Genomic DNA, 25,498 nt, shown 5'->3' with positions numbered 1-25,498 from the left:
TTTCAAAATAAGTGATCATTCTCTTTTTACAAAAAAGATTATTTATGAGCAAGTATGATTTCATGGTTCACACTAATTTGTGGATTAAAATTTCATTTGATAATTTGCCTGCTACATAAAGTTTCTTTTTCATTTCTACGTAAGACATTTTTATTAATTTTATAGGAAACTCTATGGACAATTCCATCTTCATCTCTATGCACAACATCTAATGTGGACACCACATGATTCCCTTGTACGCCTATTAAATTACATATACACATTTTTGCTGCACTTCATTTAAACTTATTCCATTTGAAAGTGAGATGCGATCCTCCAATTATTTAATAAAGTGGACAGTTACACAATTGCTGAAATATTAGTTCAAACAGCAGTTAATTCAGCAATCTTACATGAAGTATTAGGATAGAGTAAGAGTCCCTTTATTACTCGTATTACCAGATCAGTATTATTCTTATCTTTGTGAGTTACTGATTAACAAAAGTTTCAGATTTCTGGTGTGTCGTATAAATAAAAGTTAATAATAATTAAACTATTCCATTTAGAACTACTGTATACTGATTACAAATGTTAATTTTTACCATACGGTGTAAAGTATTCGGTTTTTATTATTGGATTATTTGGTGAATAATCAAAAATGAAAAAGAAACAATCGTACAGGAAAAATAAAGATAACATGAAGAAATACATCTAAAAAGAAATGACAAGATGAAGAGGAAGAAAATGTTAAGAACAAAGGAAGAATAAAAAAAGTTAAGAGAAGTTGATAAATATAAAGAGGAAGAAAATGTTAAAACTAAAGAAAGAATAAAAAAATTAAGAGAGGATGATGAATATAAAGAGTGAGAAAATGTGAAAACTGAAGAATGTGTACACAAATTAAGATCAGAAGAATTATATCAAACTAAAGAGTGATTAAATGATTGGCCGCAAAAAACAAACTTAATATGATCAACTCTGACTTAGGGAGAATATTGTCCAACAATATTAGAGGATTAATGAACTAAAAGATAAGAATTTTTAGCAATTTATTAAAGATTGGGCATGTTTGTCTCAGTGTATATATGTTGTTCTTGTGAGGGTCTATTTTACAGTCACTGTATTTAACTTTAATTTAGATAAAATTAAACTAGAAAATCCAAAAAGAATATGATTCTAGATTATAATTTTCAATTAATATTAAATAATTATTTGTTTCACCAAATCTATTACATATACACATATGTAATAATGACTATTAAATAACATATATACATTTTTTTAAATACATAAAATTTTATATCGCTAATAACTTCTGATCTTTTTAATTTTTTTTATTGTTATTATTAAATAATTGTTTTTTGTAAAAAATTGTTTACAATCATGTATTAATAATTATTAATAAATCAATACATTTAAATTAAAAAAAATAGGAAATGAAATCTGGTTTGAACTGATGTGTCTTCCCTTGTAAATTTTTTTTGGCTATAACTCTGGAATCAATGAAAATAAGTTTCACTTATGACATATCGTTGAAAAGCTCTCAATGAGGGTTTATTACTACAGTTAAGAAAAAGTTCAAAATCCAAATTTTTATGGATTTTGGGATTTTTTGGTCACTTTTGATTAAGTCGATTGCAATCAAAAGGGAGGTGCACAATTAGATTTTACAACAGTCCTAAATCCAAAATTTCAACATCATACGACTAATCGTTTTTGAGTTATGCGAGATACGTACGTACAGACGTCATGCCAAAACTAGTAAAAATAGATATTTCCTTTGAAATCTGAAAACCAAAATTTTTCATGATCACAATCTTCCTACAAGGAAGTAAATATAAAATCAAAATATATGCTCGTCAAGTACAGTCAAAGTCCCATATGTTTTCAATTGAAAATAAATCTAGTAATGATCTGGGTTACTTGGTTGATTCCATTTTTTGTATTGGGAAAATATATCAAGGTATATCCTTCAACAAATTCTACAGAATGAATTCAGTAAGATACAAAAGACTGTTTGGGATACTATTTAAAAATAAGTTGTAATACATTTTGTTCATCATATCTCTTTTGTTGAGATCTAATTAGTAAATGGTTTGCAAAAAATATTAGCTCTACATAAATATGTTTAGGCATAGAGTTGTAAGTAGGAAAACATATCTTATATTGAAATATAAAAAATAACTTCATCTAGGAGGCAGAAGATGATCAAATGAAAATAATTCTTGACAGAATATGTTTTGATTTAATTTTTTGCATAGAGTTGAAAATGGAATGAAAGTTTAAGTTCCGTGAAGTAGTGCAGACCACAAAGTGTGGTCTTGGTCCTAAATAATATTTAAAAAAAAAATGATCACTGATTTTAAAAATAAATTCAGAGACAAATTTCTGTTTTGAAAAAGCATGGTTGTATGGGGTAACAGTGTTCAATAAAAATATTAAATAAATCATGAAAAATACTTACTTGTTAGAATGTGTTTTGATTTCATTTTTTACGCCAAGTTGAAGATGGGGTTGTACATAGAGTTTCATGTAGAATTAATAAAAATGTTGTATTTTGAAATGAAAAAGAAACTTTATGTAGTAGGCAAATTATCGAATGAAAGTTTAATACACAAAGTAGTGCATACTATAAAATCATACTTGCTCATAAATATTTTTTTTTGTGAAAAACAAATGATCACCTACTTTGAAAATAAATTCGGAGACAAATTTCTGTTGGAAAAACTATGGCTGTATGCAGGAAATAGATAAATCATAAAAAATACTTGATAGAATACATTTTATACATATATGGATATGTATAAAATTTTGAGGCACAAAAATTTCTAAACTACTACAACAGTTTCATTGAAATTTAGATGTGCATGTTAAAATTTGATGTAAATTGATTGAGTCATTCTTGACCGATCAGGATCAGCTGATCTCGATGGAACCACTTATGAATTCTGAATATTTTTTGAGTAATTACTATGGGACTTTTATGCGCTCCAGTAAAAAAAAAAAGAATGCTAATTGAAAAACTGTTTTGTGCATAAGATTACATTTTTATTCAGGACTCTTAAACACAATTCATATATCCAAAATCATTCTTATTTATTTAATAAAATGAATTTGAAAGTATGGAAGGTGTCAATAATATATTTCAGCATCTACACAGTATATCCATAAAAATAAAAAAACAAAACAAAATAGTAATTTTTACATAAAAATAAAATTCTCTTTGTACATACTGTTTATTTTATTTCTTCTTTTCTTTATTTTCTTTCACAGAAATTTTAGCTTTGTTAAACGTTTGAAAATGTGGTTAATAATAGTTAAAAGGTTAAAAAGTAGAAATGTATGATTATCATTTAGTAATCCTGGAATACAGGATTACTGATTGGTCACCTATCCTAATGGTGCTTTTAACAACATTCTTCAAAATCCAGTGTTGCATTATAATGAATATCTTAACATAAATGGTAACTATAATGGAGAATTAATGAAAAGTTGGTAACTAGTATCCCCTTCTTAGCGGAGGCAATGTATAGAATGCCCTACAGGTAGGAGTGTGTTAATTTTTCCAAGTGTAATTTGTACCAGCCTTTCTTATGGCTGAATCATGTATAAGAGGCATCAAAGTTGCTTTCTTTGAAAATAATGATGTATTCATTTAAACAAGAGCCACACATTCCCTGTGATTAATGGAGTAAAGGTGCCACTTCTAGGATTAGTAATGCAATTGTTAGGTTTGGCATTCTGATATTCAACTCTATCAATGGGAAGCAATTTTTCTACTCGCCTTCCTTATAAATGTGATATGGAACACATGTTTCTAATTCCATTTGCAGCTGGTGACACGTATCAGTTTGCCAACAAATGTGGTGGTTATGGCACTTAATAAACATGCACAAATTCATTAATGTAAATTTCATTTACAGTCTTACATATCTACTGAAATATTACCTTATGTTGGTTCCGGAGGCTAAACAGAAATCCCAAGAGAGGTAAAACTAATGGAATATAATTGAAAGCAAGAAAGTTTTAAATTAGATTTTTCCAAATTTATGATGTTGATGAATATAATCAATATAGTGGGAGATGACAGTATACTGGATAATAGTATAGTGTCACTTTGTTATTTAGGCAGTAAATTATAAACAATACATGATGTCTATCATGACAGTCTTAAAGTGTGTGAAATGAAAATTAGAAATGTAGTCCTGGAAGCCAATCAGTATTCACATGCAAGTTGTATTGAGATTATGGTATCCAGTCTCCTAATAAATCCCTCGAAGAGTGATTGTTTTTTACCTTACATTGTGAATCAAAAACAATATTATTGATCATTTCAGGACTTAAGTAAGAAGAAAGACATCAAGGGACATTTGCCAACAATAGAAAAATAAATAGGTACTCATTTTATTTCTTTTGACTATAAAGAAAAAAAATTCTCAAGAAAGAATATAAAGTGGTGTAGAGTTTTACTCCTTTCTTCCTCTGATCATACAATGGATACATAAAATTACATAGGGAAAAACTAATTCATTTTCAATTATACAAATGGATCAAATCCTCTTCTACCTCACTGCAATCAATCTTTAATAAACTTTGTCAATAAATTTACAAATACATTATTTTTATGATGAGAGGAGAAAAAATTCTAATGGTGTGAAACGACTTTAGTACTTTCACAAATTACAAGTAACTAACATCTTTAGTTAATTTTTTTTATTGTCATTTGTAATCATAGATAGAATCATAATCGTAGATTTGTAATCATAGCTTGTACCAAATTTAAGACTTTAATTATGAAAAACTTTTCTTATAGGGAATAAGTATATAATCCAAATGTATTTTTCTCCATTGTAGTAGTCGGATAAAAAAGGAATTTTTAAAAATATGTCACAAATAAATATTACGTTTTTTCTGAAACAGCAGTGGTGCTGTTAAAAGAAACTAGATTATCAGGTCGGCCCGCCTCTGTGGTGCAAGTGATAGCACCTCGGCCTTTCATCCTGAGGTCCCGGGTTCAAATCATTTATCTCATCTTCTGAAGAAATACCTAACGGTGTTCCCGGAGGTTAAACAAAAAAAAAAAATTACTAGGTGGATTTTGGGTGTATGAGAAGAAGTAATCATTTTGTGTATTATTTTTTCTTATTAGCGATACTTAACTTGGGTTTTTTGCAGTAATACATTAGAAGTGTACATATCTTGCACATATTATTATAAAATTTAAATGTTATGTTTTTACCATAAACTTGTACGTAGCGATTCAAAACAATGCGGTAGTTCTGAAAACGTAGTTCTAAAAAATGCCGCCAGGTTATATCATCAGTAGAAACAGAAACAACCCTATTTTAGTTTAAGCGCATGCGCAGGGCAGTGAGAAGAGCTTCTCCCACAGTGGCGTTCGGCTGATCGGTGTTGAAGTGTTTTACTGGAAGCTGGTTATTGTGTGCTGGTCCTTCGGAAAATGACAGTGAACTTGGTTACTGTAGACCCGTAGTTTCAGTACCTTTGTGTAGTGAATTTTTATAAAATGAAACATAATTTAATAAAACAATGCTTGATTATAACTTTATGTTTAGCTATTTTACCATCGCATCAGGTCGTGTTAGAAGATAATTTTAAAGGAAATATTTCGAGTGGTGAGTACCTGGTCGATTTACACGGCTATCTATATTTTTCTATTGAAATGTAAGCCATTTTATAATTATAAGTAAAAAAATAACTGAATGAACAGAAAATTTGATGAAATCAAAATTTGTCGTGATTTCAATGTTTTAATTTAATGTATATTTTCAAACCGGGTGCAGGCAAAAAGATGGAGATATGGGGTTCAACCCTTACGAATGAATTTCATTTCTTGAATTAGTAGGATATCTACCTACTATAGTGAGAAAATTTTGATTTCATTCCATACACCTGAGTAATTCGAAACTTCACCTTCTAATTTTTTTCTTTATTTGTATTTAAAAGTAAACATTTGTTTGTATTTTTATTTTACAAAATGTAGAATAAAAAAGTAATTTATACTGACATTTAAAAAAAAAGTTTTTACAATGGTGTTTCATTCATGAATCAGATGATTTTCTTATTTACATTTATCGTATCAGCTTTTACTTCACGAGTTTTATGTTGCTAAAAATAGAAGGCAACCGTTTCTAACAAAGTTGTTTTGTTTATTCTGCTTTTGTCGTACTGATGTTTTATGATATGCAGGGAATTACTGGTTATACTTGTGTTGAATCATTAAAGTGAATCTATATAGATTATAGTTTTTTTTTATTAATAATTTTTTCAATGCGCTGCTGAAGCTCGAAGCACATGGGATTTTTTTTGCTGTTATGTAGGATTGTTTAATAGAAACAATGATTTATGATTTTTTTTCTTGTGCCAAATTTTTTAATTGTTTGTCGTCAGGATTTTTTTGGTTTTATTATGCATCATGTACCATAACCAGTGTATATTTTTTAAAGTTGCACTTTCAAACTATCAATCACTTTATATTATAATTGCTACCAGTTTGTGAAGTTAATTACTATTCTCGTAAGAAACTGTTCTTGTAAGATACTATTTGATTATAGACATTACTTTTTTTATGATTGAATAAGTTTTCTTTGAAGTATAAATTTGGCATTTATCCGTTTTATAAAATTTTATAAATCGCAATTGTAGTATCGGCTTGTTCATCTTGTAGAAAGTACGAGTAAAATTATGTAAAAGCCACAGAAATCATCAGGAAACTGCTTTTACTTAATTATATATCTAATTTGTTTTCATAAATCACTTTTTCAAGCTCTGCAGCAGGTTTTTTTATCAATTTTATTTTTGATTAATATTAAAGCAGCTGATTTATTACAATAGTAGCAATTACTAAAACTGTATTTTTGAGATGTGATTGTGGACCTTATTGCGACAGATAAAAAAAAAGGCACCTGAGTTTAGGTTTTTAATTATAGCTTACATGAAAGAAACGAATTAAAGCCGGTTATATATTTTTAAAATTATTTTATGAAAAACTCGTTGGAACAACGAGAAATGAGTCATTTATAAAGGCACGGGAGATTGAGTTTAACTATACATAATTTTCGAGCTCTGTAATTTCCACTAAATGATTTGTAAAATACATGAACATATATTAAATATGAACTTTGGTCTTTTTCTTACAGTTTTCAGGTCATTTTTATAATTATTTGACGACAATTTAAAAAAATTATCTTCATCTGTTATCATAATGAAGTAATTTTTTAACATTAATAAACTGTTTTATAACAGAAATTCGAGGAAGTAATTTTAATTTTTACTTTATATTCTGACGATTGTTCAAATGAGGGAGGAAATGTGTACATTTCTTGACTGTTTAACTATACTCTATGATTAGCAACTTAGCTGTCCTTTGGAACAATAATCAGTTTTGCTTTAAGAAACTTAAAACTTTTAACTTAATGGGGTAATATAACTTATACTTCATTTGCTTATAGGAATATTAGGATCATATTTTGATTACTGTAATAAAGGACTATATGTTCTGTAATGCCGACATCAAAAACAGATATGCAAATTAGGTTTATTTTTAGTATTAAATGTTACATTTGCTGTAGTAGTGCGGTAAATTTAACACTAGCCCCCGCTACAGTGTTATAACACGGTTTACTACAAATATGTATGCTAAATTGAATGTACGTATGAATTTAGATTATAATTCGTTCTAAACGGTTGCATAAATTTATCATAACCAATTATGATTTCAACTAAAATTTGATCTGTAGAATTAAATTTATTAAATTAATTCTGTTTCAACTCAATCAGTCTTCGATAAATAAGCAAAAACTTGTTGTTCTAATGATTTGTCGACTTTGGTATAGCAGTGTCTCTATTGTCCTTTACAACATAAACGTTTGTGTACGATTAACAATATTTGATATAATAAACTTATATTGATATATGTTTTATGGGAAGATGTTTGAGTTATTAAACTGAAATTAAAATATGAATGTAACAACAAATTTACTTGCAAGTAGCGGTTAAGTCATATTTAGATTTCAAATATTGAGTTTTTTAAAAGTTTTATTATTTCATGAAGTAAAATGATAAAGGTGGATAACGATCTTGTAAATCTAGTTACTTTTGTTTTTGCCATCGGGAAGGGATTGTATTTTTATCATGAGCTGCTGCGCCGATTCACAAAGTAAGTTGAATGTTTTAAAATGATTTTTTGGTTCGATTAAATCCGCTTCTTTTTGAACAACCCATCCAAGTTAATAAACAGTGACGTTTTGCATTTCTGTTACAGAATTATTTACGTTGTCAAAACGCTATTTAATTACCATTAATTTAGATAACCTTTCACCGCTTACCAGGGCCAGCCCTAGCGTTTTTGCCCGTAGGCAAACCCAAAAGATGCCACCCCCTCAGCTTCAAAAACACTTTAAAATTAAAAAAAAGGATTATAAAAGAACCATGTTTACCAGAAACTATTACTTCGAAATAGTTCCCATGGGTAGCCACGCAACTCTTCAAATGGTTTTCCCACTCTTCATAGTATTGTTGGAACTCAGAAACCGGAACATTTTCAGATGGTTTGTTACATTTTTTAAAATGTTTTACTGTTCCAAAATGGTGTCCTTGAGATGCTTTTTTAAAGTCTGGAACAAGAAAAAGTCGCAGAGACTGAAGTCAGGTGAATAAGGTGGTTGAGGAACTACAGGAATGTTTTCTTTGCCAAAAACTCATTAATTGAGAGTGCAGTGTGACAAGGTACATTGTCATGATACAGTATCCAGTTGTCTTTGATGGCTGGTCTCATGCGGGCAACTCTTTTCTGCAGTCTTTCAAGAATTTCTCAGTAAACATATTGATTTACAGTCTGTCCTGTAGGCAGAAACTCCTTATAGACAATGCCATTACTATCGAAGAAACAGATGTTTTGATTTTTAATTTGCTCATTTTCACTTTTTTGGGACGTGGTGAGTTGGAAGTGTGCCACTCCTTGCTCTGGCGTTTTGTTTCTGGATCGTACTCAAATAAGACTCCAAGATGCATCATCAGTAATAACATTTTTTTAGGAAATCAGGATCAGTTTCAATTCGCCCTAGAAGATCGCGGAACACTTCCACCCTGTTATTTTTATGTTCAACAGTGAAGTTATTTGGGATCAATTTTGCACAAAACTTTTTCATATCAATTCGTTGGTCAAAATTTGATGGACTGTGGTACGATTCAAATTCAATTGTTCTGCAATCATTCTGACAGTTAATCGCCGGTCGTAAGGTATCAAATCTCTAATTCGCTCAACATTGCCGTCACTTTTTGAGGTTAACGATCTTCCAGACCGTGTATCATCCGCAACTGATTCCTGGCAATCTGAAAATGTTTTAAACCACCTAAAAACTTGGGCTCGTGACAGAGCCTCATCTCCATACCCCTTTTCAATTTTGAAAAGTTTTCAGTTGCACTCTCACCGAGTTTAACACAAAACTTGATTGCACAACGTTGCTCATAATTAGTATCATTCATTTTTGTAACTCACAACAAAAACTCGTTTCACGTAAAACTAAAACTAGTACCTACTATTTTCAGAGATATACGTTTGAAACAATAAACAAAACTAGTACAGTAATAATATTATTGTACTAATAAATAGTAAGTAATATTATTTTCTAGATTCAAGTAATCGAAATAAATTTTTTTAGGTTGTGTTTATTTTTTTGCGTTCTAGTTCAGGTGGTTTTGCCGCTCATGAATTTTGGCGCCGTAGGCTACTCCTTAGGCCCTGCCGCGTTCTATCCCGTAATAACTGAAACGACCTGAAATTTGATGCGGATAAAGATAAAAGTCGGTATTTTAATATATATTAAATATTTATTTTCCGGAATCGTTTTACGAAAGATATCAGAAATTAAATACACAAAAAAGGGGTTTCCGGCGGTTTTCTGCACATGTAAAAACGTGTGTATTGTTGTTTAAACGACTTTGAATAAAAAATGAAAAAAAAAAATTAATTTGGTATCTATTATATTTTTATCAACTTACGAAGTTATAACGGTTAGAACTGCTGTTCTTCTTTCGTTTAGGCGGTCTGTATGTAATTAGATCATCAATCTAATACTTACCTTCATACTTATCAGAACGTGCCTTTTTATTTTTGAAAGATTATTAAGCTTTCTGTGTTGTGCAGTGGAGTCTAGGTCAGCTATTTTCAACCTAAAATCGTTATCGGGCCAATAAAATACTGGAAATGTGAAGTGAGCCGCACGCCGCATAGACAAGAGATACAAAGGACCGGCCGCCTGTTATATAAATTGTTTAACTTAATCTTATTATACAATTTTCAGTGTAATAAAACAATATTTATCAAAAAATTAAAAAATTTTTATTTTTTAATATAATATTTTTTTATAATGGTGGTTTTTTATCACATTCTCTAAATGTAACTAAACTTATTTATATTTTGTTTCAAACATAATTTAAAAAAAAAAATATTTAAACATATGTATTTTATTTTTAAATCATATTATTTTAAAAATAAAAATCTTTTACAGTGTGTATCTTTAGCGTCATAAGTTAAAAAACTTAAGACTATAAGAGCCATCTATAAGTGCCGTAAATAGTTTAATATAAAAAACAGCCATGAAAACTGTATTACGCTGTTAAGCAGTCATAGCCAATATACATAGATGTTCAATTACTTGTATAAAATATATTATAATTTTTGTTAGATTTTCAATGCATAAAAAAGTACTTATATAAAAAACTATAAGGGCCACACAAAAGGTACAACTGGGCCTCGGTTGGACATAGCTGGAGTCTAGGTAATCGGTTGGGAAATGTGAATGGAGAATGCGAATGGATCATGTGATAATTCGTTAATAATGCCTCGAATATTCGTAATTACAGTCTCTTCAGTCTCTACATGCAATCGTATTTATTTTTTCATATACGAGTTTATAACAATAGTATCATGAATTGCATTATAAGAATCAAAATTATCAAATATAGCTTTATTTCAGTTTTGATTTTGAATTCTGTATTCGTCGATTAAATTTAGTACAATATATTCATTTCAGTAACGTTTTTTTTTTTTATGTCGACTTGCAATTACACTTTTTTAAATCTTTTGCCTATATTTATCTATATTAAATTCCCGATCTCTGCTAAAAATAATAGTCGTTTATTGTTAAAAATAACAGTATATTCTCTCAAACAACAGAATCGTTTTCGTGTAATACAATACCTGCTTACGAGAAAGGGATTTATTTTGCTTTTATGCCATTTTTAATTAATAACCGAATTATATAAAATACATTTTCCCCGATTTATTTAAAATAATATATAATTAAAAAGAAAAAACTTAATTTTCTGCACTTTCTGTAACGTATACGTAAATACTTCTTACTTGCTCAAGTACGAGTAATTTTCATTAACGCCTTCTGAATTATGAAATACATTTGTAATCTTCATTTATTTATTTTAATATTATCTGATGTTTACAGTTTGAGTTTTTTTGTCTTCAGTCATTTAATGGTTTAATGCTCTTCAAGATTTTTCCATCTAGTGCCAGTCGTTTCATTTCGGCATCCTACATCCTTAACAATTTGTTTTACATATTCCAAACGTTGCCTGCCTGCACAATTTTTCCCATCTACCTATCTCAATATCAAAGCGACTATTCCAGGATGCCTTAAGATGTGGCCTATAAGTCTATCTCTTCTTTTAGCTATGGTTTTCTAAATGCTTCTTTCTTTATCAGTTTGCCGCAACACCTCTTCATTTGTAACTTTATCCGACAACCTGATTTTTAACATTCTCCTATAGCACCACTTTTCAAAAGCTTCTAATCTTTATCTCTCAGTACTTCGATCGTCCAAGATTAACTTCAATATAAAGCTACGCCGCAAACATATACTTTCAAAAATGTTTTCCAGACATTTAAATTAATTTTAGATGTAAGGAAATTATATTAAAAAAAATTATATTTCTGACTGAAAGTTCATTTCGCCTGTGGTATTCGGCATTTTATATCACTGCTGCTGCTTCGTCCACCTTTAGTAATTCTACTTCCAAAATAACAAAATTCTTCTACCTCCATAATTTTTTCTCATCTATTTTTATATTCAGTAGTCCATCTACTTTATTTCTACTACATTTCATTACTTTCGTTTTGTTCTTGTTTATTTTCATGCGGCAGTTCTTGCGTAGGACTTCATCCATGCCATTCTTTGTTTCTTCTAAATCTTTTTTACTCTCGGCTAGAATTACTATATCATCAGAAAATCGTAGCATCTTCTTTTCACCTGGCACTGTTACTCCGGATCTACATTGTTCTTTAACATCATTAAATGCTTGTTCTATGTAAAGATTAAAAAGTAACGAGGATAGGGAACATCCTTGTCTGACACTTTTTTTTATTACTGCTTCTTTCTTATGCTCTTCGATTATTACTATTGCAGTTTGGTTCCTGTAAATCTTAGCAATTGTTCTTCTATCTCTGTACTTGAACCCTAATTTTTTTTAAAATGCTGAACATTTTATTCCAGTCTACGTTATCAAACATCTTTTCTATGTCTGTAAATGCCATGTGTGTTTGTTTGATTTTCCTTAATCTTCCTTCTGTTATTACTCTGGGCGCTAAAATTGCTTCCCTTGTCCCTATACTTTTTCTGAAACCAAATTGGTCTTCTCCTAACGCTTTTTCCACCCTCCTCTCAATTCTTCTGTACAGAATTGTAGTTAAAATATTCGATGCATGAGTAGTTAAGCTAATTGTTCTGTATTCTTAATATTTATCTGCGAATAATTAATATAACCCCATCTCTTTGTTTTCTTTATTAATTGTGTATTTTGTGATTTCCCTCTGATCCAAGGTTTTACCTCGAGATTTAATCTCGATTCATCGAGTCGAAAGCCGGAACAGTTCCTTTTTTCCTCCATTCCAGAGGCGATAAATATATAATTATGTATCGTTCAAAATAAAAGATTTGCTTATTTGTCGTTCGTATAATCTTCGCATTTTCAGTTCGGGTTCAATTAATTAATTATTCTAAGAGTTCTTTGTAGCAATACCATAGACCATATTTTTTTCTGCCTCAGTGTTTTATAATCCAAAACGTTGATGTGATCTATACATAGTATTTTGTGTTTTTGAGGATAAGCTTATACGTATACAACTGTTCAAATGAAATTCTTTGCGGTTGTATTCTTGGAAAACAGATTAAATAAATATATATCTTTTGATATTAAGTACATAATATATGATTCGTTGTCCATTTTAACAACTTAAAACAATCGTACAAAATTTGTGTTTGGGTTATCAATCTTTTATTCCATTTTTTATATTTATTTAATACGATGATCTGGACCGGTATCTATCTTTTATGAAATATACTGTTACTTTTAGTCGATAACAAACGAGTATTAAAGAGTTTTCCTGGGTTTTTATCTGTTCTGTTATTTAATTGTATTTTTTATTTTAATAATTTATTTTAAACCGCTCTTCGTTTATTTAGGTTGAACCGATATCTTATCGATTCATTTTAAAGTCCAGTGTTTAAAGGTTACACAGACTTTAATGCGATACACTAATGAATTCTGTGTTTCTTCGTTGCGTATATTTTTTTAACAATTTTTATATTATTCTTTTCGCGCTTTAACTCTTAAGCGTAAGATCTATTTTTTTAATGTTATCGATTGAGCGTGTTATTACATAATAACGAACCGGTGCATGTCTTAGTGAGAAATTGTATTCAAACCGTTCGATCTAGAAATTAAACGTTTAACTTGCTAGCTTAACTACTACCGAACAAATATAGAAAACTTAATAAACATTGCTCTTTTGTAATTTTCCTGTTTTGAAGTAGAATACGTCGACTGTCCGTTCATCCGGCTTCGACCATGTCGATCTACGAGCGATATTAGTTGTATGGAAAGTAAAATGACGGATAGTAGGAATCCTTGATAAACCCGTATTGACGCGATATACTTAACAGTATTAATATAGTAATTGTAATAACTAGTTACGGGTCGATCGGAGGGTCTATCTGTAACCAGTTTATATGGTTTAACATGATAAGGAATAGTTGTATCCTATAAGCTATGAATGATATCTGTTCAGAAACAGTCGTCGATCAGGCGTACCTCAACCGCGGTTGGGGTACGACCGGAGATGAATCCTACGGTGGACATCTCTCCCCTCTTTTGGTTTTATATATATATATATATATATATGTATAAAAATATTAATAAAAACAATTAAAATAAATTCGAAAAAACATTTGAACGCATTAATAATTCTGAAGATAAAAATGTAGATGTTCCGTATACGAAGATAACGAATCGCTCGCTGGACATTGTTTCAGATTAGTTTTAATAGATAATAAATAGATGTTTAAGAGAATATAATTTTTTTTTTCATGTGTAGGGAATCAAATTTTACTCGTTCCTATGAACAAGATACCAGTTGAATTTTAATAAAAATTGAAAATACTCCTTATACTTGTATAGCATCAGGTTTTATCAATACAGAGATTTCTGGTACCAGAAGTTTACTTTCTCTTATTTCGAAATAAGTGTTTTATTTACTCTTCGTTGTTATAACTGATATATTTATGGTGGTGGCCGGTGTTGTAGGTTTATATTTTTACCTTCTATTGTAAGCGGAATACGATTAATAATTAGTAAAAAGTTTTACATAGAATGTCACTCAAACCTTCATAAAGATTAAATTACGGTCTTGTCTAGGTTTTTTTTTAATCTTTATTAAAATGAAATTCAAGCGATGAAATAAATTGCTGAAGCTATTTTACCAGCATTTTTGTATTTCTAGTTTTTCGTATGAAAGAAAGTTTAACGAGTTACAAATAAATCGACAATTTTAATTTTCTCAGAAAACTGATCGTACATTTCTAGTTTTCTGGAATCTATTTAATAATTATGAATGAAGCAAAATTACTGAATGTATGTGTAACTGATCGGAAAATCACATCTTACGTTTCTCGCTTAATCCATGGTGATTGCGATGCGTATAGAATTAAAAACACAATTTTTTAAGGGGATTGGTGCTAGCCCGAGGGTGTTACTGCTTACCGGAGGTGTACCAGAGAACAGTAACTAAAAAAAACTATGTTCCTGGGGAGATATTTTTGTTCTCGTTTTACGGTTTGTGTACCGTTAAAAACGTAGTTTAAAAAAGGAAATAAAATAATAGTAAATAGAAGGAAAACTCTTGAAATCGTGTAAAATATATTCCTTATAGTAATACGCATTTACGCGTGTCGTATGTTTTTTTTGCAGTTTTTAGTGATTGATTTCTTCGGAATGCGAGAAGAATGCATTTTTTCATTTTTGTTGAAAGATTATTATTTCTGTTGTTGAAATGGAACATATTGTAATCGAAGATAAGAGAGCGATAAGCAATGAATATGTGAGCAGTAAATGCCATATTTATCGAAGGGTACACAGTGAGCACGATCATTCAGTACGGCATATTTAGATTGGATTGTTCGAGTTTTGTATATAGTTACGTCTTGTTAAAATTTAAAGAAGTTTAGTCTACACGGTCATTTTAAAGTTGTGTATACTTAAAAATCCTTTCGTGATCTCTGCTTACGCGCCTCTCATGATAACGATATTGTCGCGTGTTCGCGGTTCGACAAGGATGTTGATAGACTAACAAATGTAAAAATTTCTTACTAATACAATTTATTTCCCTAAAAACATACAAACAAAATATATAATAAAAATAATAATAATAAAACACACACACACACATATATATATAAAACATAAAAAATAGAAATTCAGATAAAAAGGACAAGATTTGTTTAATGATAGTTAAATTATAAAAACCAGAATAGAATGAAATTTATTAAAAACGTTATAATGACTGCTAAAAGTTAATATTGCATTACAAGATAACACTAGCAAAGCCTGAAGTTCATACAATTCAATTTTTTGCAAGTATTATTACTTTTACTGTTTACGATAGAACTACCCTACATTTAATGAATGGATTTCTGTGACTTTCACTACTTTTCTTTTTCCTGTTTAGCCTCCGGTAATTACCGTTCAGATAATACTTCAGTGGATGAATGAGGATGATATGTGTGAGTGTAAATGAAGTGTAGTCTTGTACGTTCTCAGTTCGACCGTTCCTGAGATGTGTGGTTAATTGAAACCCAACCACCAAAGAACACCGATATCCACGATCTAGTATTCAAATCCGTATAAAAATAACTGGCTTTACTAGGACTTGAACGCTGGAACTCTCGACTTCCAAATCAGCTGATTTGGGAAGACGCGTTCACCACTAGACCAATCCGGTGGTTGTCACTTTCACTACTGTTTACCAATAACTCACCGAACAACTTTCTGTATTCAACCACTGTCCCTGCTGGAATACTCGTGACGTACTCTTCACTCGTTGTTACCACACCCTTACTGATATAGCCGTCACCGCAACCGCGTCGAACTCGGGCTTGCAAACCTACTCACTATTATCACGACTGCGCCGTATACGGCCTCGCAGAACTACTCCTGTTTGCTGGTTCTTGGTAGTATTTATATCCCCCGCCCTGCAGAACCAGTACCGGCCTCACCCCTCTTATTGTTGAAGCGTAATAATTTTCATCGTCCGTGTCCTTACGTTTTTTTTTTATTAATTCCTAATCCGGTCCGGTATCTATTCTGGTCGAACAACAGCTTTTGTAGATGCCATTGTCTGTATTACAAGAACAGATTGTTAAACGGACCCGTTAGCCTGAGAAAAGAAACCCTTTTAGTTCCTTCTGGATTCTTTTTCTAATTATTATTTTCTCTTTCTTTCTTCTTAATTGGAAGAAATCTTTTACCCTGGTCCATTACACTGGTCCTGATACAATATTTTATCACTTAGGATGTATATTAATTTCCGAGATTAAAATTAAAGTTTGTAATATTAAAACGTTTGTTATTTCCATTCTTTTTCAAATTTGAGGGAGTCACTCCTTTCGGTGGGAAGTGCTGTTTTACGGGTGTAATGGAAATAGTCGGAGGTAAGTCGGCGGGACGATCGTAAATAATAACGATAGTGTTAAAACATTTAATGCCGATGAAGGTCCATACCGATTCGCGGTCACTCCGCGTAAAAACATGAACATTTGCCGGTTTAATAAACATTTTGGAAAGTTCTTTACCATTTCCCACTATTAAATTTTTTCGGCAGAACGTATGCGAAGGGGAACTTAATAAAAGTAACTTTTGTATAGTTTTCTATGTTGACTAAATATTGGACAGAGGAGTTTGCGTCGGCCTCTTTTGTTATAAAATTCTGTTTGTCGATTAACTTAACATGTAATTTTAGACGATCGGTAACAGAAGCTATTTAAAATAATACTTATTTTTATTAATAATAGTATGAGTTTGTTTTCGTGGGAATAATACAGGAGTTCGGAAATTTGCTGTACTGAAATTATGGAAGTATAATGACGAAACTTTCTTAATTATTACTTTGTATTTTTATTTCATTATTTTATAGAAACGGGTATTAAAGTAACTGAAATAATTTATAAAAGGTGTTGAAAATGACCTTCTCCAACATCAATATAACGTTGCACACGTTTCAATTTGTTTTCAAACACTTTAACCAGCTGATGTACTGGAATATTTCGTACATATACCGTTATTGCGATTGTAGTTCGTCAGTCATGCGTGGTATGTTGCGATATACTGCTTGTTTCGCTGGACCCTCATAGAAAGTAATCTGGGAAAGTCAGATCGGGCGGTCGTACAGGCCACAAACCCCTCGAAATTATTCGTTCACCAAAGGTACTTCGTAATAAAGTCATTGACCTGTTAGTTGTGTGCGCTGTGGCGCCTTCTTGTTGGAATCAACCGAAATTGATTTCCAATTCTGTTAACTGACTAATGAAGTTTGTTAAAAAAAGCACAACAATACTGTTAACTGTATTTCCAAAAAAAGATTAGACCCGTAATGCTATTCACTCCCATCCAGACCCCAATTTCCGCTTTGTGTAAAAATTGTTCGTATAATTCATGGGTTTAGTTGTCGACCCTAGTCGTATATTTTGTGAATTAATACGTCCTTCCAGATTAAACCACGCTTCACCTGTAAAAAAAGTAATGTCGAGAATAACTACGGAATCTTGGTCAATAAAACATTTAGACCGTTAACAGTAATTTAATCTTTTGGCATGATCTGTAGGTTTCAGCTCTTGAACAAACATTACTTTGTAGGGAAAAAGTTTCACTTTTTTCTTTCAGCTTTATGTGTAGTAGCAATTCCGATATTTTGCTGCTGTGCTAACTTTATTGGACTTTCGGCCGTAGCATACGAAATATTAAGCAGGTTCTGTTCGTTTAGTTTAGGTGGTTTTCCACTTCGATCAGCGTCTTCAACAGAGCCTGTTGCCCGAAATTTTTTGATAAGAGTTCAAACTGCGTTGCGATGAAGAACAGGAGTATATGGAAACTTTTCAGAAAACCTGTGCTTACTAAATCAGTATACTTGTCACCACGAAAGACCTGTTCAACGAGAAAAATGCGTTCCTCTACCGAAAGAATTATTAAATTTCTAAGACATACTGCACAGCGACTTTCCGAACCTTATGTATTTACTAGGCTGTGAAAAGACACGGTGGTGTGGAGAGCCTCCCAAACTCCCATGCCCGGACTAAGCCCGATAATACAGTTTGCTTTTAATAAAAATTTAGCTGTGTGTTGAACGAATCATTTCTTTGATGATAATAATAATTATGTGTTTCCTAGAAATATAGTTCATTTATATAATTAATTTATTCATTCATATATGTTATCGTTTTCTTATATATTTATTAAAAAAATTCATTATCGCTTAACCTTTGACCGCTGATTATTTACATGACTGTGAAATATGTAGCCGTCATTCATTTGTGTGCATTATCGCAATGCATTATGAGTTCATTCATATTTTAGTTGATTTTGTAATAGTTTAGCAAGTGATAAATATTTTACGTTACAAAAAAAATTACTGTGAGATTTACTGCAAGCTTCTCCCCTCTCTTGTTTAGTGTAAAAAGTACGTGGTACATACATATATATATATATATATATATATATATATATATATATATATATATATATATATATGCACACACACACAAAATCAAATAGGTTATGTAAGAGAAGGTGTCCCTATTTTATACGTTTTTTATTATCGAAAATTATCCCTTTAATAATAATCTAATTCAGTTAAGAAACTTTACAGTTCGATGATTGAAAGTTTGATCGTAGACTATTAAACCTTATCATATTTGCGTTTATTTAAAAAGCTTTATTAAAGCATCTTAAAGCTTTATTTTAAAACTAAAGCTAAAGCTTTTTTTTGCAGGCTTAAGCTCGCCTGATGCTGCCTCATTGAACGTTTTTTTGGCCGTGTTTACAAAAAGGTGGCAAAAAGTTTTTATCTGACGAACGTCAGAGTTCTTCGATGGAGATTTTTTCGTCGTTATTAACGTCTTGATAATCAGTTTCGCTATCGTCGTTAAATCGTTACATTTGTGATAGTGGTTGTTATCAGTGTAGCGGTTAACGATGATTACTTCCCGCGATCTGTTCACTTTTTTAAATTTCTCATTAAGTCCTGTCGATATCGAGATATCGTCGTTTTATTTCGTTAAGAGTTCTTCCGTTTCGTCTATGTAGACGAAACGACACTATGTAAATACAACGAGATCATTTTCAATTCTCCGGCCTTACCTTCTCAATAGCGATCCAAGTCGCAACGGTCGGGGTGCGTCTCTACACAGAACGTCCGGTGTTTGCAGCCGCTTATCTACTCGATATTTCTTCACTGATGCTCAGAATGGTTCTACTTTCTTCAGAAGTTATGCCACAATGTTTGAAATCGATCAGCCTATTCCCATTTCTGTCAAACAAAGTTAAAAATAGTTGCTGGAAGATTTAAACTCGGCCGAACGGCACGGCATAAATACTGTTTTGTTCGTGTAATTAACTACATTAGGTCCTATTTTTATAAATATGAAAAATTTCAAAGTTTCTACATTTTAACTGGAGTTAGCGATGAGATGAATTAATATAGAACGACAGACGAGAGGGTGATCGACCCTTCTAGCTAACTTAACTTGAAACGGTCTACGTTAAAGACTTATTTTAATAAACTGTTCGTTAAGGATTCTGTAGGATGAAAATTATGAAAGCGGTTGCTGCCTGTCTACGTTTTCGCTTACTGGAATCCTATATTAATATATTTATAACAGGCGAGATTAATTTGTGTATTAGCCTTTTATTTAATAATGAAATTTGGTTACTGAATATTAAGGGTATTATTTTTTGTCGATTATTGTTGCTGTTTTACACTTTTTTTCTCTTAAATAGCGTATCGATTTGTAACAAAAAATTCTGTGTCGTAAATATAAAGATTAAATGCTGTGATTAAATAATAAATGCTGCAGCGGAAAGAACATGTGTCGAGCAAACGTTCAAGTTTCTAGTTTTTTTTATGGGGATGTATAAAGACACATTCTTGTTGAAGTTATCTTTGAACTAGTTTAATTTTCAATAATTACAATTTTTTCTACAGATATCTATAATATAAATTTGACAGAGTTAAGCGTTTACTAAATCCGTATTGTATCACCGATTGTAGATGTTAAAATGTTTAATTTATTGCGCCTGTGATAGGATGGATAATGAATACAGAGGAGTTCAAGAATAAATTTCTTATATCAGTTAAATTATTCTCTACTTGATGTTCAGTTGTCAATCGATTATTTAAACAGCTTTTTCGTCTTACCTTTCAGGTGATTCTTTTATAAAATTACTCATTTTTGCTTCACCGAATTGAATCAGAATCGAGGAATTTTCAATTTCTCTTCTGGTTTGAGTAATGGTTTTTAACATTTCAAAATTCTTGAAGAAATAGTTATTAATTAACGTCAATTAATAATAAGAATGAGAATCGACAACCACAATCATACTATAGCTCAGCTTCTGGGCTAACGGTATAGTTTTAACCTCTTAACACCATTTATACTGATCGGCTGTTACAAAGAACTTATAGGCAGAACTAGAGATGTTTAAGCCGATAGGTAGATAGTCTTTCGTTCTTGATATATGGTGATACTAGGTTGGTGTGCTAACCGAATTATAAATATTTTTTTTACAATTAATGTAGCTTCTCCGTATTCTACGAAATTATTATTTTTATTGTGGTTTTTCATCTAATAGCGTCAACTTAATTTGATATACAAATGCTGTAAAGTTTTCGTTTCCCTTGAGCGATTTCAGATTCAGCGGATTTCACAAAAACACGTATGTGTTTATGGGTTTTGAGTTACTGGCTTTGTGTCAGTTTCGACTTGCAAATACTCTGAAGTTTGAAATTCAGTAAAAAGCAAAGGTCTATTAAGACTGGAATTATTATTACTCAGTGCTGCTAGTTCCAGTAAATTAAACATTCAGTTTCTGAGTTTGGTGTGCAACAATTCCTGTCCAAACTGGATTGATGAATATAATTTTTAAGAAAGGTATTTATTTACAGCGATAAAAATTAGAAAAAAATTATACTTTGTCGATTTAATTTAAATTGTATTAATTATTATCATTTTTTAAATCCAAACCTTATCGGATCAGATAGTGTGATAAAATGTTTTCTTCAAAACATTTTCGGTCTTTGCGACCGTCTTCAGGGATCGCTATTGCTGTTTTCACTTTGACATCAGCTGATGTGCTAACAGGATGAAAAAAATTAACCTCTAACCGAAGGAGGTTAGAAGTTAAAATACCTGTACGTTCTGCTGGTGGATAAATATTGAAATAATTGTAATACACTTGGGCATTATTCATAATGTGGTAAGATGTGGTCTTTTTTTATATCAAGATTTTAGTCAACGTCGGTGGTTTTGTGACCTCAGTTCGAGGCGGTTAGCAAGTTTTGATTGTGTGCTGTGCAGGGCCTTAATGTGTTAATTTTACCTTTCTTTAAAAATGCGTCCCGTTTGACCGATCATTACCCTTTTTTAACAAGTAGATCTTATACGATTTAATCTTTAAATAATGATTATTTAAAGATTAAATTATACACCAAGATCTTATTGTGTATGGTTTTATGTTTGATAGCAACTGCTTCACAGCTTTGGGTTTTGATATCCATTATTGATGATATATAATGTACTTGGTGAACTGTTTTTTTTTTCTAATAGCAGTTATATTGTTTTAAAAAACAGTAATTTCCTGTAATCCTTCTAAAATAGTTCAAAGACCGATTTTTTTATTCTGAATTTTTTCTTTTCTTGTTTATTATTTACAACATTTTTTAATTATATTCTTTTACGTTTTGCTATTATTTTTTTATTTTTTAATGTATCGATTTTGTGGTTTAGTATTATTTTCCGTTATTCGGTTTTTTACTTATTGCGATCGAAAATTTTTTTACGAGTTCTTGTTTTGCCTTTTTTATTTATTGATGCCAGGTTTCTAATTTCTGTCGTGTTAAAAGTACATCAGATTAATTTCATCATATTTACACACACACACACACACACACACACACATATATATATATATATATACATATATATATGCGCGTGTATTATTTTAAATATTAACCATTATATCGTTGTAATTGAAAAAGAGAGAAATTTCAGATGAAATTTGAGTAGTGGTAAAAAGGTAAAATTGAGACGATAAGTGTTTGTAGTAGTGTTAGTTTATCATTGGCTTTGTAAACGCAGTTATAGTCAAAGAAAACGCCATTTTGTATTGCTTAATAATTAAATAAACTAGAAGTTTTGTAGTGCGAGTGTTTTAATCGGTAATAAAAAATGAAATAATATTTAGTTTCGTGTCAATTTTATGTTGGTATTTTTTTTTTTAAATTAATTACCAGCTGCTGGTTGATCTAATGGTTGTAAATATATGTATTTATGTAATCTCTTTTGTTCGATAATAAGCTTATATATAATTAAAAAAAACAGTTTTTTTAAAAACGATGTAATGATTGATTTGTGTAGAGATTATTTGTTGCTTGAGGCTATATGCAGTGGAAGAAGCTTGCTGGATGCACCATCATATGGTCTTTTACCCCATTGAAGTGTAAAAAATGTCTAGTTGTTATCGAGCCGGATTATACCGGTTTACCTTGATGAGCAAAAGTTCATTCACTTTACTTATAATCCCTGCCATCCCTTGTATACTGGTTTTTCTAGCTCTTCCCCTCAGTTGTTGCGGGTACGTTACTGTGTAGATCGCTTAACGAACTTCAATTTAATGCCATAAACCAGATACTCGTTTTTTTTTTTGTTTTTTTTAGAAGTGCATTTCTAACACAGAAGTAAAATTGTACTTTAATGCTAGCGACTGGTTTTACATTTCAATAAGAAATCATACTAGTAAAATATCAGATCACTGTATTTTTTTATAATTCAAAAATTACAAATAAAAAGAGATTTTTCATTTAACTATTTTATTAACAGGTTACAATCTGTTATTAAAATTATTCTTCTCTAAGAATGATGATATCGGAACTACGTTCAGTTTCCTAAGAAAGCATTTTTGTTATAGACTAGGAAATTCCATCTATTAGTTCTAAGATTTTTTAAGAAATACTTTTCTTTTGTGAACTATTTGTGCTTCATTTATAAAACTGAAATCTAACTTTTGGTTTTCTTTGTTTCTTTTTTTGTAATACGTAATTTCTGTAAATTTTATAAAATATAAGAACAGCGTACATTTTTATTTATTGTGAATCCATTCTCTTCTCGCATCACTTCCTTTCTTACTGTCTTTGTTGATCGTTACTTAAAAAGACATTACTTAAAACTTTTATTTTAAGTAATGTATTTTCTTCAGAATTGTGGTTCACATTAATTTGATTATAAATTTTTAATAGCTATTGGATTTTTTAATATGTCCGTGATTTTAGTTGAATTTTTTTTCAGCAAGGTAGTACCTTTCGGAAATACGTCTTTACGAAATATCTTTAATTAATAAAATGTTTGTGAAACATAGTTTATGTATATAAATACACACACACACACACACACACACAAATACATACATTTAAAAATGTTAAACATTTTTTATTGCATACTGGTTTACATTTTGTGTTGACATTAAAGCATTCGCAATATTTCTACAATAAACATGTTTCATTAATGCGATGGAACAACGATTGTGGCCGAATCAGAGTACGTTTTGCAAATACGATCTGATGTTTTAATATAGTAGCCCTTTAAGGATCGTATTGTTTACTGCATAAATTCATCGGATGTTACCTTAATTTCTTGTTAAACTTTACTTGTCTAAAACGTTTACAATTTATTCGTAGTGTTTTGTTTTGCGGTTTAAAAATGTTTAATTTGTTATAAAATATGTTACAAGTTTCATATTATTTTTTAAATTGTGCTTCTCGGGCTGTTTTAGGCAAAATGTTTACGAGAGCCGCTTTCTAATTCTTAGACGTATATTTGATAGCAGAACTTTTTTTTATGAACGTTTTCCTTGCTTCTTCCAGTCCGCTTTTCATATCGGTATTATCACGTTCATTTTTTGTAATTTTATTACGTAATTAACAAAATTCGTTCCTGATATCTACATTATATCTTAGCATTTAATCCTTCTTTCTGTCATATTTCATTACCTTTATTGCAGTCATATTTATTTTCGAAGCGGGTCTCTCTCCTAGCAATAAATTCGTAACAGCTTTCCCTGTTATAACCGCTAGCCGATACGTGTTAAGTATTATAAATAATTGTTCTCTCATTAGATTTAGGCCCGAATTTAAACAAATAAAAATAAACATTAAATTACACCCAATTTTTATTTAAAGAGTTATTTTTTAACAGATCTGCTTACAGTGATTTATAATGCGCATCCATAGTTATGTTTTATGTATCCTGTGCATCACGATGATTAATCGTGTTATTAAGATTAACATATGCAATTTTACGGCTTCTATGCTATCATCATCCGTTTGGAAAGGTCGTCGTCTTGATAGTACGGTTCTTATCATTTATCTTATCGTTAAGTCTAAAGAAATTAAAAAATTTGTCGTACCGAAGACAGTCTGTATTCGTTCAACGTTTAACGACTTCTACCGGGAAGAAATGATTTGAAGAAATGATCAGTGAAAAATGATTTATTTTCTTATTTTATTATTCGTGGGCAAATAAGATACCGCATCGGTCGATCTCTGATTAATAAATTAAGATTATAAGATATAATATTGAATTTAAACATTTTTAGCTTACGTTAGTTTCATTTGTCCTTATTTACGAAGATCGTTATTATTTTTAAGAAATGTAATAAGTTAGAATAAGAAAGATACGGTTTTGTTGTCGTACGAGCGTGTTTTATTTTGTACATTTATTAATTTAATGCGCTTAATTGAAGTTAACCCCGAACAAAAAAGGTTGACCCTGTAAATGGAATGCCGTCCTATGTCCTATTTCTCGGTCGGCTGTAGGAATATTTTTACAAAAGGCGTTGCGAATTTCAGTTAGTTTTTACGTATAATACCGAGCGATTATAAAAGAAG

At 30.6% G+C, this 25,498-nt stretch overlaps 1 protein-coding gene across 1 annotated transcript in view; it reads left to right on the top strand.

Annotated features, from left to right (window-relative positions):
* The first annotated feature begins 5,373 nt into the window (after positions 1-5,373).
* LRP1 (LDL receptor protein 1) overlaps positions 5,374-25,498 on the top strand; it is a 473,582-nt gene continuing 453,457 nt past the window's right edge. The window contains exon 1 of the mRNA XM_075382014.1: positions 5,374-5,615. Within this exon, the coding sequence (XP_075238129.1) occupies positions 5,507-5,615 (109 nt within the window). The 5' untranslated portion in view covers positions 5,374-5,506. The remainder of the gene's footprint in view (positions 5,616-25,498) is intronic.

The sequence above is a fragment of the Lycorma delicatula genome, chromosome 1 (genome assembly GCF_047948215.1).
Source record: "Lycorma delicatula isolate Av1 chromosome 1, ASM4794821v1, whole genome shotgun sequence".
NCBI lineage: Eukaryota > Metazoa > Arthropoda > Insecta > Hemiptera > Fulgoridae > Lycorma > Lycorma delicatula.
This window is presented reverse-complemented; position numbering and strand designations above follow the sequence as displayed.